The 14,407-nt window shown below is 34.9% G+C and overlaps 1 protein-coding gene across 1 annotated transcript; it reads left to right on the forward strand.

Annotated features, from left to right (window-relative positions):
- Window positions 1–565: 565 nt before the first annotated feature.
- EMB1444 (basic helix loop helix (bHLH) DNA-binding superfamily protein) lies at window positions 566–7,889 on the forward strand. Its single transcript, XM_086428111.1, has 11 exons — window positions 566–1,426; window positions 2,595–2,765; window positions 2,869–2,953; window positions 3,105–3,146; window positions 4,024–4,083; window positions 4,884–5,003; window positions 5,082–6,209; window positions 6,324–6,425; window positions 6,593–6,733; window positions 6,819–6,944; window positions 7,579–7,889. Exons 1-11 carry the CDS (start codon window positions 1,317–1,319, stop codon window positions 7,657–7,659), a joined length of 2,166 nt encoding a protein of 721 aa, XP_086284237.1. The 5' UTR covers window positions 566–1,316; the 3' UTR covers window positions 7,660–7,889.
- Window positions 7,890–14,407: the final 6,518 nt, after the last annotated feature.

Here is a 14,407-nt window from a genome sequence, read left to right on the forward strand (position 1 = left end):
TCTCTCTATAGCTTCTGTACTTGGGGATATGGATTGAGTGAGAGAGAGTGCCTCAAATGTTGGAATTGTAGAGTTAGTTGATATCTTAAAGGGTATTTTGGTCATTTTATATGTAAAGGGTGTTTTAGTAATTTCAGTCCCAGAGTAAAAATTCATAAAAGTTTTTAAAATAAATAAATAAATACAACTCTAGCTCTCTATTTCTTTGCTAATCTCTTTGTACATTGAGAGATGGAGTTGGTAGCAGTTTGGTGTCCTGGGGTATTTTAGTCATTTTAGGTGTAAAGTGTATCTCAATCATTTCAATCATGAACAATGTTGGGGAGAATTAGTAAATATAGAGAATTATGAGGGGTAAATTACTAAAAAGTGTTCATTTTTAGAGATGAAACGCAATTACTTTTAACGTACACCGGTACACTTGTGGTGTAGGGTACGCCACTTCCACTATGAATATTAAGGGGTGCGTTCTACACACCATGCGTATTATAGAAGACCTCAACGGTCAGAAAAAACGGAGCGAGAGAGTGGGAGCATCTATATATAACCGATGAATCAAATAAACCGATCTTCGAGTGGCAGAGAGAGAGAGAGAGAGAGAGAGAGAGAGAGAGAGCTAAAAAGTCTACAAAATCGATAAGCTTTTTGTCTCTGAAACATCTGTAAAAAGCTTCGATTCTCTTCGATTTCAGAGATTTTTCGGCAAAAATGTCTTCGATTCAGTATGAAAATTTCAAATTCTTGATGATTCCTTGCTTGTATTTCTCATCTCATTTTGAAATTTCGGATTTTTTTTTCTAGTCTGAGAAATTTTATGGTGAGTTCCTGCGATCGGATTAAAGATCTACATCATAACTTCATCGAGATTTCAAGTTCGCTCTTTGAAGATTTCTTCGGGTCTAGATGTCGTCCGACATACACTAAAGTAACTTGTCTCCAATTCGCTCTATAGTTCTCTGTGTAAGTTAGGTTTTAGGTGTTTTTGATTCTTTAAGTTCTGAAACTAAGTTGAAATTTATGGCTGAATGCTCAAATGGGCTGAATTTTGACAAAATCTCCTATTAATCAAGCTAAAATTTTGATTTTTATATCGATTTCGAGCTCTTCAAAGATCGTAGTAGTTCGATTAAGGACTACTAGGGTTACTGGTTGTGTGAGGGAGAGGTAGATGGACGAATTGCTGCTCCCTACTTCCGGACCGCCAATAAAACGGCGCGCTGGTTTGCGAAGGAAACAGGCGGGAAGAGGTTCTTACAGAGGAAGTTAGGGGAGGTGGGGTGGGAGAATAGTATTGTGGGGTGGTGTTAAGGATTTTGATGGGTAAGGAGATGGGTCTAATTCATTTGCAGCAAGCTCTCAGAAGCCTCTGTTACAATACAGAGTGGAAATATGCCGTCTTTTGGAAGCTTAAGCATAGGGCTCGTATGTAAGTTTATTTTCATTTTTGTTTCTTTTTCATGAATACTCTTAATTAAGCTGCTAATAGTTTTTGTTTATTTGTTAAAATATCATTTTCTGAATTGTGATTTTGCAAAAAACTCTAATTGTGGTCTACAAATTAGTATTGCTTTAGTCAAGTATAGTTTTCATCTTTGTATTCTTTTCACATTTGAGCACAGTGACAAAGTCATGATTCGAGAAAATTATACTTACCACAAAAAAAAAAAAAAATTTGAGAAAATTTGGCAAGGGAAATGTTCGAAAAAATTTAACAAGAGTCGAAAGAAATCGGAAAAAATATAAAAATTCTATTGCTTAACATAGTATTAAACAAAATTACAAAATTTAATATTAAAATATATTTTTAAAAGCTTCGTGAATATGTCGGGTTCAAACGCTGATTGAAAGAATCATGAATTAGTCGCGGCTTTTTCAAAAAGTAAGAGAATTTTGTCACTATGCATTTGAGGGGTTGGAATGTAATGGGTGTGCCAGATTTTTGGAAGTGGAGGCATCCTTAAATTAGGTACTGGGCAAGCTAATGGATGGTATAGATTTTCATGATTAGGAGATGTAGTTGTCAGGAATAAGAATTTTCGTCCTCACTTTGTTGTATATGTTATCGCCATTTGAGCTGTTTCTTTGGTCGTTCTTCTGTAATAGTATTAAACAGTTCGTACAAACCTGCCGATTGATTCGGGACTCTGCTGTAAGTGAGTGTTTGGCAGGGTTTAGAGTACTTTCCATTTTAAGAGAATTCAATGGCTTGCAGTATTGACTTCTTAATGTTGTAAAATTTTGTCCAAGTTGTTGCTCAGTCAGCTGATATTTTTCATTGCCTCAGCTGAAATCTAGTGTTGGAAAACCAATCCTGAGTTTGATTATGAATTGTTGAACGTCAGCAATAAAACACTTGTTTTGGAGAAAGATTTGTTCTTTTGGTCTTCGTACTTTAGAAGTTTATATTGATTCCATAACTATTTCATCTATGATAAGCAAAAGAACTTAACCATTAATTGTATTCTATTTCTTTTCTATCTTAGATCACTCTGAATTATTTTTTATTGGTACATTTTGTTGCTCGAATATTAATATTTTTGTTTTCTGTTTTTTTGTTTTTTTTTTTGTTTTCATGGCAATGGAACTCATTTCAGGATGCTAACTTGGGAGGATGCTTATTACAATAACCATGAACCACCTGATCCTTCAGGTCATATGCACTTTCACGATGCACTCAAGAACTTGCATGATGGGCGTTATTTGCAGGATCCACTAGGTTTAGCTGTGGCAAAGATGTCGTATCTTGTATATTCTCTTGGGGAAGGGTATGATTCTATACTCTGAGATTTAGCTTTGAATTTTTGTGATTGCATGATTACAATAGCCTGTGTATTCGATAGGATTCCATATTATTTATTTGTTGAACAGGATAATTGGACAAGTGGCAGTTACTGGAAAGCATCAATGGATCTTTGCGGATAAACCTGCATTCTGTTCCTGGTCATCATCTGAGGTGAGGAGTTTTCTTGTTCAGCGAATAAATTAGTATCACAGACATTCACTTCACTGTTTTAATGGATAAGTTTTGATATTCCTTTTTTTATTTCTTTTATTTTTATACATTAGTAACTAATTTTTTTTCCTAACATTTTGATGATTCCCAGTACTGTGATGGGTGGCAAACTCAGTTTTCAGCTGGGATCAAGGTATGGTTGCCCATAACTTCTGTAAATGTTACTAATATTATAATGAATGTAATAGTTCTAGTCATACACAAGAAAATACACACAAAGAAAAATAGATAGCCCAGAATCTCATCATGCGGCATATTTGTTTCATTCTACGTGCTTATTGAAGGTTTCAGTCTTTGGAATCGATTTATAACTGTGTTAAGTGTATATATGATTTTGTAAAAGACTTAAATATCCTTATGTAAATTGAACCACCCATATCTATGAATCCAATTTCGTAAGGGAATCATATTTTCAGGCCACTTTGACTCACATAGACCAGATGCTCGTAAAAGATGACTTCAAAATTAATTGTCCTGCATTAAGTATCTGCATAAGAGACATTACCATCAGATGGTCAAAAAGTAATGATGTGGATGCTATATATGTGGTTGTTGACTTAGGCTGTCACTAGTGAAAGTCACATCCCAGCATTCTTACTATTTGGAGCAATTCTAGCCATCTAATGCAGATCCTTCTTCTTGATTGTAAGATAATTTGTGGGTGATTATCCAAACTGCGGAAAAAGTTCATTGTTCAAGTGGTCCATATCAATAACAACGTGGTCGCAGTTGGGTGTCTACTTCACTACTCTTTTAGCCTACACATCAAATAGATAGAATTGTTCCTGGTAGGAATTATTAGGCCTATAACATTTGGTTAGTCTGGATTGTAGACTGCACATTGGAGGTGAAATGACATTTTTTGTTGTTGAGCTTAAACATCCTGAATAAATCACTTTTTTTCCGTATATATTGATTATGTTTAGCCTACACTCTGCAATTAGCCTAATTTAGGGTGTTTATGTTTTGATTTGTAGTTACTAAAGGACACTTTCTTCTTTGTTATGTAGACCATTGCTGTTGTAGCTGTCATCCCACATGGAGTTGTACAACTTGGATCTCTAAATACAGTAAGAGATGTTCTTAAGATAACTTCTAATTCGGTTTCATTGGTGATTCTATATAGACTATTGTTTTGTGGACTATTTCCGTAGTGGTATTTATATAATTTGATGTGGGGTACCAAGCTCATATTTATATATGTTCAATTCTATCGATTAGTTTCTAGTCTTTTTCTGTTTTGCTGAGCAAGCGAGTTAGGTAATTAGATGGTGTATGCAGGTTTTGAACCTAGGTCTAGTCTCTCTTCCTTTTCTTCTGAAAAATTTAAGTACCATCCATCCTGGTCCTTGTAAATTGGAGTTGTTCTTGCTGTACTGAACAGTACAATTTGACATCCTTCAAATATCCAGACCTGCATCTCTTTAAAACTCACATGCATATAAACTCATTGAAATCAATATAAACTATTTTGCTAATCTTCAAATTAGGACGAAGCATAAGAACGTTTAGTTGTTGACTCATTGGTATCGTATGGATTGAACTTGTCTTGAGTTTATCCTGATGAAGTGCTCTATTTGCTCCTCCATTACTTTTTTCTAAATCAGCCCAGTGAACTCAGTCTCGGCTCCATATGATTTGGACTCCAAGACGAAGATGTTGAACCCGAAATATACACTATAAAACCTGTAATTTTTTTAAAGTTCAGTTTCCAAGTATTCCACTTCTACAACATATATATCAATATGTTTCTCTTTATAGTTTTTACCACACATCAATGATAATGCATATCATGTGTTCCTTTGTTTTCTAAGTCATTTTATGGGCATCAGTTCATGTTCTAATTTTTCCCTTCATATGAGAGCCGCAGGTCAAAGAGGATATGAAGCTGGTGACCCATATCAAGGATGTATTCTATTCACTTCAAAATTCCTCTTTAGAATTTATTCCCAATCCACTGCAGTATACTGTGCAAAGCACCTTAGGATTGGTATGTCCGCTTCTCTTTCATTTCGAAAATTTTTCATGGTTGTGATCTATAAATAGCTGATTTAGATCTCCTTCCCAGTCAGAGGTATCAGCAAATTGTTCGGGTTTAGAGATTTTCAATGATTCTCCTCACTGTTCAGATAAAGCCATAAGGTACAAAAAGGCAGATAGTCGATATCAATTGTTGCCATCTATTGAAGTTGAATCACTACCATCAAGAGATGCTGAAAGCGCAGAGTTACTACATATACCTCAACAACAATCAGGAATCCTCAATGAGGAGCAACAGAAACAAGTACAGACGAAACTGCTTAATAAAAACAGGTGCGGAGAGGAGAATAGTGACTGGAGGGAGATGTTTATTGATTCAAGGCACAATAATGCTCCAGCTCCATACAATATTCATATAGAGAATACACATATAGATAATATTATACTACCAGCCGAAAACTCTGGAGTAGAATATCCTTTTTGCCCTTCAGACCTCCTTGACACTGGAGTCTGGGATAGTGTAGTTTATCTTCAAAATGAGGAGCTTCAATTACCCGAACCATTTGACATGAATCTTGGAAAAGGTTTGGAGAAGAAATCAGAGACTGAATTGAGTTGCATTGATACCATGAACACTTCCTTAAAATTTACCGCCGGTTGTGAACTGTATGAAGCCCTAGGATCAACTTTTAAGAGAGAGCAAGACATTTGTGCTCGGAGTGAGTCAAAGAAGGCAGAAAATGGAATACATATTCAGCCCCGTGAAAGGAGTGTCAGTAGCCATACGGCAGAGTTTGGATCAGAGTATCTTTTAGAAGCAGTGGTGGCTAGTGCATGTACCGGGTCTGGCAATGTTAAAAGTGAGAATTCACTTTGTAAATCAGCAGAATCGTTCTTAACGACTGGAAGAACCCCACAAACTCCAAACCATGTTAGAAATGGTAGTGGTTTAGTTAGTGGATCAGTTGTTCGGTCCTCCTCTATCCTTGTGGAAGATGATACACGTCACCACTTGAATTCTATTTGGGACCCAAAGGAGTCATCATCAAAGACTCTGAGTACATGTAGCAAGCAATTGGAGAGGCAGGTGGAACCAACTAAAATGAACCGAAAGAGGGCTAGGCCTGGTGAAAGTTGTAGGCCTAGACCAAGGGACAGACAACTTATCCAAGATCGTGTCAAGGAGCTACGAGAGCTTGTGCCCAATGGATCAAAGGTAATTATTTCATTAATTTTCTCCATTTGAAAGCACCTTTTACAGATTATTTGTTCTTCAATGTAACAATATGATTTCTCATAATGCACTGAAATTCTTGGAACAATTACACAGTGCAGTATTGATTCTCTGCTAGAGCGTACTATCAAGCACATGTTCTTCTTACAAAGTGTCACTAAACATGCTGACAAGCTAAAGAAATGCACTGAATCAAAGGTAAAACTAGTTTTTAATTATTTTCCATAATTGAACTTGAGTTTTATCGGGGCTTGCATGCCAAGGGAACCTCTAGCTGCACCATATAAAATACCCAATCGACACGATTTAATTTCACTTGTGATTCCCCACTTTATGAAATTTACTTTATATTTCTGAAACTGCAGTTCCGTGATAAGAGAATGGACTTACTGGGATCCTGCAGTCATGAACATGGATCAAGCTGGGCTCTGGAGGTGGGAAATCAGACAAAAGTTTGTCCAATAGTAGTAGAAAATCTCAACTTGAATGGACAGATGCTTGTAGAGGTTTGTAACTGTCAATCATATTTAAAAAATTATATTTCTCCTCTTTTCTGTTCCCTGAATAGAGGTTGTCTGGTCGACTGTGTAGATGTTGTGTGAGGAATGCATCCATTTTCTTGAGATAGCAGAGGCCATTAGAAGCTTGGGTCTAACGATCTTAAAAGGGGTAACGGAAGTCCGTGGTGAGACAACTTGGGCATGCTTTGTTGTTGAGGTATGGATCTAATTTCTAATCAATCTTGGATAAGTTTTCTGGCATTATCATATATTTAGGAGAACCACATTGGAAATCAGTAACAAGTTATTTTGATACTTTGCTAAGGTATTCTATTTCTGCAATAAAGCCAAAGTTCTTGTATCCTTCGTCTCTTAGCGACAAAGACAAACATGTCTTCGTGTTCGATACCAACAGTCACAGACACACCATCATCAATCTTGTCCCAAAGATTGATTAGATTAAAGCAAACGACTAGTTACATGACTTCTCATCCAGTACATATCCACTAGAGCAAACTACTTGGACAATCCTAACCACTTAATTTGTATGTTTTCCTGAAGTTAACCAGATTTTATTTTGGGTATTTATGATTTAGACCTTGATTACATGATTATGACCACCCGATCAGTATGATTTTTTGGATAAGGCTTTTGGTGATATTGATCCAAAAGAATGGACAGAAATAGAATAGTTTGTATCTATTCCTATGGCATCCATATGTTAGGTATGGAATCTACATTTTACGCTACAACCCAAAAAGTATATATCACATGAAGAAATCAAATCCTTAATAGTTTTATTTTGTTCAAATTGGATTTGGATCTTGAGTATATAATTTTAACCATTTCAGGAGCAGAATAACAGAGGCATGCATAGGATGGATATCTTGTGGTCGCTTATGCAGTTATTGCAACCAAAGACTAGAATCTGACAGCCTCAACATGGGCTCCAATCACAATTAGTGTTCTATCCCACATTGTTCCTTGTTTCTGTATAGGATGTTCATGTACTCTTTCACATGTGGCGATAGTATCTGATCTGGTTGTTTTATTCGTGAAGATTGCCTTTATTTTGTTTCCATTTGTATAACTTTTTTGATGCCTGGAACTGGAAGCGTGAGAGTGCCTTCAATAAGATTTCTATGGAATTGCATTTAATACAGACCCAATTTCCAAATTAGGTTATTAGTTTTTGTTCAAATTATGTTATTGTCTCTTGCATGTATTGGGCATTTTTAATTAAAGCTTGAATTAGGAATTAAATTTCCTAGGAAACTTTGAACATGTTCTTCTTCATTCAAATATAGGTGTAATTGCAGGTTTGCAAATTCAAAACTAAAATCAGTGCTAACTCGTTTAATGCTTCTAAGTAAGATAATCAAAAGGGTGATTTAGATATACCCCTTTTTGTTTTGGTGAGAATTTGAGAACCCCTGTACACTTTAAAACTGATGACATGACCCACTTGACCTAGGTCTTCTGTGATATACTAAAAGAAAATGACCCAAATATAGTCATCTTCAACCCCTAGCCCAAAATCTTATATTTTTTCATTCTTAAAATTAATCATCTTCAACCTGTCAGGTAAAAAATTTTACCCTCATTTTCAACCTTAAGATTCTGTTTACTTTAAACCTCAAGGCAACATAGGATAGTTTCTACGAAGGGTTAAAGATGATGAGGTGGAAAAGGATGGAATATTGAAGATATTAGGTTGAATAGATTTAAAATAATTTACTATGAAGGTTAAAGAGCTTGTAGATGGACGAATTTTTGGAGAAAAAATGGTTCAAGGGATTATTTTGGTGGAAATGGGAGATGGAAGATGAAGGGTATTGAGGTTATTTTTCATTAGTATGTGAAAGAAGACTGGTCAAGGGGGCATACAATTAATTTGAAAACACAGGTATTTTTAATATTTATCAAAATATGGAGGGGTATTATCTAAGAAAAATGATGAAGACACACGGTTGGGTATGCGGCTGACGTGGCAATGGAAAGGCACAGACCTATATATGTTTTTTTCATCGTGTGCCCTTACCACATCAGCCGTGTACCTAACCCTGTGCATTTATCATGACTCTCTAAAATAAAATTCTTGAGTCCTGAATGATTAGAATCCATGTAATGTTGTTATATCTCAGTTTTGTGTCACGGGTGATTATTCATCTCGGTATCTCAGATGATTTTCAAGTTATTTTTTGATTTATGAATTAGAAAGAACATCAAAGAATATGAAAACACATTGAGGCTTCATGACTCATCTCATTCACGAAGGATAACGATAGTGGGATGAATCCAAAGATTTTTAAAATCATGTTCAGTTCAAAGTATTGACTGTAGAATTAGAAAGAAGAATATACAAACACATCTGGGCTTTCGCGTCTCATCATCTCATTCACGAAGGATACTTAGATGACTCGAAAGATTTCGAGTGTTGTGATGTGTTATTCCATTGGAACTATGATTTTAAATAAAAAGGAGTTTTAAATGAATACTACTTCAATAATGCTTGGTCTATCCTCCCATTCTTCACTCATTTGGCTTCATTAATTGAAATAGTTTATCGATCCCATGGGAAAATAAAGGAAAATGCTTAAGAAGATAATTAAACTGCTCCATGGGAAAATTCACTACAAATTAATGTAAGTGTAATTGCAGTAGCTGTGCAACTTCAAACTAAAGTACGTACGTAGGTTTAGGTCTTTTCTAGCAATTAATTCATTGATTAATGAATCTTTTTTAGTATTAAGAACTCCAAGCATTGAGAAGTCCACCTGAACGAAATTGGAGTTCCAAGCAGTATGTCTGGTGCGGTACCCATGCAAACTTTTAGCAAATATTACTTAGTGAGGAGTGTTGATGCCAACATCCACAATAATTATTCAGTCTTTCAATTTCCTTCCAATTCTTGAGAAGAATATCAACCTCTTTCCCAACAATATAGAGATCTTTATTAGTTACTTCAGACCTGTTCAGTACATGCTTCACTTGCCACTCAAAATTAAATTAAATGATATATGGAAAGGTAACAAAGAAAGAATAGAGAGAGAGATAGAATACTAAAGATAATAAAACGTTAATAGAGCTCTTAATATGTTTTGTTTTAAATCAAATCTTCTTTTATTGATATATATATTTCTTTTCTATTCTATTTTGTTTCCATAACTTATCATCTTTTAACTATATCTACATTAAGCAGAATTTCTGCAAAAGAAATCCAAAATAGAACCCACCCATGGGCTGCCTAAGTGGTAAGGGCGAGCACACGTGAAGTGTGGGTTAGGTGCTCGTCACGGATTCGATTCCCCTCTTGGATTTTCTCATGATTTAACCAAGAGACCATGGCGGTGGGTTGCTGTGGTAGTCCTCCCTGAGATTAGTCGTGATGAGCACAAGCTGATCCGGACGCTCGGTTAGCCAAAAAAAAAAAAATCCAAAATAGAAAAAAGAATTAAACTACAATCTTTTTCCTATATCTGATATACAATTAAAAATTTTCTCATGCAAGAATCCAAATTCTTTTAAAAGATTCCCTGATTATAAAATAAAGTAACTTAATTTTCCTGAGAACCCTTCCTAATTTGAGCTCTGAATTTTTAAGAGTTTTTTAAAGTTCTATATGACAAAAGATTCATTAATTCTTGAGATATTTACCGGGCTGAACTGTCTGTTGCGTTATATTACAAAAACTCCTTTAATCTTTCTTTCTAAAAATATAGACTAGCCTGACTTAAATGGTAAGATTTGAAATCTTACTAAGTGTTGTTGGCCCTACATGGATTACAAATTGGAATTCCCCTTCAAGATTTCATGGAAAAAATCAGATTCAAAAACAACAATACAAAAAATAAAAGTAAAAAATCTTTTTTAAGCTTCATCTATGGTGTTGAAAATCGAAGGCTACAGGAATTCTCAAATTTAAAATTTATATCCTACTATGAAAGTTAACCTTTTTTGAAAATAAAAATATTCAAAGATCTTAGAATTTTTTCCTCTACTTTCCCATGGCATCAGATCATGTTTTCGGATGCCAACAATTGATTTAGGAAACTATATTTACTAACTTAGTTAGGAAAGCATTTTTATGTCTTAACAAACCTATAGTGCGACCTACATCTTTTAAAATAATAAATTCCTATAGTACCTTCGATATAATGCATATGTGACTAAAAGAAATGAAGGCATTATAGATTTTTAATCATTTAAAACGACGAGAACTCTCCTCAAAGTTTATTGAGTAATAAATATGATAAAATAGGAGAGTTTTTGCAATAAAAATGCAACAGATAAGTCTGTCCAGTAAATCTCTCTTAATTCTATAAGAATCAATGATGGAGAAATACGAAAAGTAAAAGTCCATTTTTAAGAAAAGGCTTCTCTCTGAGTGGGGTGGACCTAGAGAATTTCAGTTGTGGGGGCCTAACGAATTGTATGAACATGAAATTAAAAAAAATATATAAATATAAGAGGTTTTTATAAAATCAATTTTCTATATAAACAAACAAACGAAAAGAAAAAGAAAATAGAAAAATCAAAAAGGTTTGGCAATTGAGTTTTTCCATGAGATGTAGAGGGCTATGGTGTTGGATTACCAATTTGGTATCCATTTGTATTCAATGACCATAGGTAAGATTTGAAATCTTATTGAAAATGAATTTCTACCAAACTTTCGCATAATTCCAAAATTGAAATTAAACGGTGAAGAATAACCTATTTTTGGAATTTGTCTTTCGAATGTTCATAGAATTTTGTCCTTTACAACCCAAAAGCATCGGATTATGTTTTTGGATGCCACAAGGTGAGCCCAATGACCCTTAGAAGGGTGAAATCCTTACTAACTTAGTAAGAATAGTCAAACTCTATGAAAATAGAGAGATTTACAGGGCAGACCTATCTGTTATAATTTTATTACAAAAACTCCCTTACTTTCTGAAGGTTGTTACAGAACAGACCTTACTTTCAAATCTTACTACGTGTCATTGGGCCCACATGGATGATCAAATTGGCAATCCAACACCATAATCTTCTAGATTTCATGTAAAAACTCATAATCAAAAGAAAAAACAAAATCATCTTCGAACTTTATTGGAGGTGTTGAAAATGGATGGCTACCAAATTCCATATTTAAAACTAAAATTCAATGGTGAAAATTAACCTCTTTTTTTTTTTTTTTTTCTTTTTTTCTTTCAAGGTTCTTACAATTTTGTCCTTTATAACCCTGTGGCATCAAATCATATTTTTGAATGCCACAAATTGATGTGGTTAGTATCCACTCCAAGGTATGTTAAGCAGTCATTAACACCATCAATTTTAATTTTTCGTTGTGGATCTCCACTCCAAGGTCCCGGGTAACAAAATTCATAAAGTTAGGTTAAATGAGTAACAAAATTCATAAATTAGGATTCTCTTGGAGTTGTGTGAGACCTCAAGGGAGTTTTTTTAATAGAAAATGCAACAGCCAGGTCTTGGGTAAAGCTCTCTTGAAAATATTGTGGAGGCCACACCACATGCAGTTGTGAAATAGTTTGTTTATTCAAAGATTATATATATGGGAAACGTTTAGCCCCAAACATTTTGGCAAAACATGGGTTAGAAGTTTTGGAATGGGCTGATTTTTGGTGATGATGATCTCCTCACCATAGAGATCATCTTCACCAAAAATCAGCCCATTTCAAAATTTCTAACCCCATCAAAAATGGTTTACAAAAAATAGACGGTCCACGATTTTTCAACTTGTAAACATAGGGCTAGAAGTTTTGGAATGAACTGATTTCTGGTGAGGATGATCTCCTCACCGTAGAGATCATCCTCACCAAAAATCAGCCCATTCCAAAACTTCTAACCCATGTAGGACAAAAATGGTTGGCTAAAATGTTGGTTATTTAGCCAATCATTTTTGTCCTACATGGGTTAGAAGTTTTGGAATAGGCTGATTTTTGGTGAGGATGATCTCTACGGTGAGGAGATCATCCTCACCAAAAATCAGCCCATTCTAAAACTTCTAGTCCTTTGTTTACAAGTTGAAAAATCGTGGACCGTCCATTTTTTGTAAACTATTTTTGATGGGGTTAGAAGTTTTGGAATGGGCTGATATTTGGTGATGATGATCTCCTCACCATAGAGATCATCCTCACCAAAAATCAGCCAATTCTAAAACTTCCAACCCATGTTTTGAAAAATGTTTTGCCAAAATGTTTAGTGCCGAACATTTCCTATATATATATATATATATGGGGGGCGTTCAATGGCAAATTTTTTGGCAAAACATTTTTCAAAACAGGAGTTAGAGGTTTTGGAATGGGCTGATTTTTGGTGAGGATGATCTTTACAGTGAGGAGATCATCATCACCAAAAATCAGCCCATTCCAAAACTTCTAACTCATGTTTTGAAAAATGTTTTGCCAAAAAGTTTGCCATTGAACGCTACGCTATATATATATATATATATATATATATATATATATATATGGTCTCGTTCAGCACCAAATATTTTGGCCAACATTTTAGCCAACCATTTTTGTCCTACATGGGTTAGAAGTTTTGGAATGGGCTGATTTTTGGTGAAGATGATCTCTACAGTGAGGAGATCATCCTCACCAAAAATCAGCTAATTCCAAAACTTCTAGTCCCATGTTTACAAGTTGAAAAATCGTGGACCGTCCATTTTTTGTAAATCATTTTTGATGGGGTTAGAAGTTTTGGAATGGGCTGATTTTTGGTGATGATGATCTCCTTACCGTAGAGATCATCGTCACTAAAAATCAGCCCATTTCAAAACTTCTAACCCATGTTTTGAAAAATGTTTGGTGCTGAACATTTCCCATATATATATATGGGTCAGGTTCAAGGGCCATGTGAGAAAACATGTAAGAAAACTTTCGTTTTTCAAAATAAGGGTTAGAGGTTTTGGATTGAGCTGATTTTTTGCAAGGATGGTCACTATGATGAGAAGATCATCCTCACAAAAAATCAGCTCAATCAGAAACCTCTAAATCCATCAAAAGTGATTTACAAATTAGTGATAAAAATTGAAAAAAAATCGACGGTCCACATTCTAAATCACTTTTAATGGGGTTAGAAGTTTCAGATTGGGCTGATTTTTTTTTTTTTGGATGATCTTCCCATCATAGAGATCATCCTCACAAAAAATCAGTTCAATCTAAAATTTCTAACCCATATTTTAAAATTTTATTTACCGCCGAAAGTTTTCTTACATGTTTTCTCACATGGCCCTTGAACCTGACCCTATATATATATATATATATGGGTATATATATATGGGTAGCGTTCAATGGCTAACTTTTAGGCAAAACATTTTTCAAAACATGAGTTAGAAGTTTTGGAATGGGCTGATTTTTGGTGAGGATGATCTCTACGGTGAGGAGATCATCCTCACCAAAAAACAGCCCATTCCAAAACTTCTAACCCATGTTTACAAGTTGAAAAATCGTGGACCGTCCATTTTTTGTAAACTGTTTTTGATGGGGTTAGAAGTTTTTGAATGGGCTGATTTTTGGTGATGATGATCTCCTCACCGTAGAGATCATCCTCACCAAAAATCAGCCCATTCCAAAACCTCAAACCATGTTTTGAAAAATGTTTTGCCAAAAAGTTAGCCATTGAACGCCCCCTATATATATATAGATATTCGGGTGGACACACTATATACACGTGGTA

The sequence above is a fragment of the Akebia trifoliata genome, chromosome 16, assembly GCF_017979445.1.
Source record: "Akebia trifoliata isolate Shusen 1 chromosome 16, ASM1797944v1, whole genome shotgun sequence".
Lineage (NCBI taxonomy): Eukaryota > Viridiplantae > Streptophyta > Magnoliopsida > Ranunculales > Lardizabalaceae > Akebia > Akebia trifoliata.

Excerpts from the sequence above, each read along its gene's own strand:
- EMB1444 (XM_086428111.1), top strand. The coding sequence starts at position 1,317 with ATGGGTAAGGAGATGGGTCTAATTCATTTGCAGCAAGCTCTCAGAAGC. Across the intron at positions 6,734-6,818 it reads ATGGACAGATGCTTGTAGAG|ATGTTGTGTGAGGAATGCAT; the intron begins GTTTGTAACTGT and ends TCGACTGTGTAG. Across the intron at positions 6,945-7,578 it reads GGGCATGCTTTGTTGTTGAG|GAGCAGAATAACAGAGGCAT; the intron begins GTATGGATCTAA and ends TAACCATTTCAG.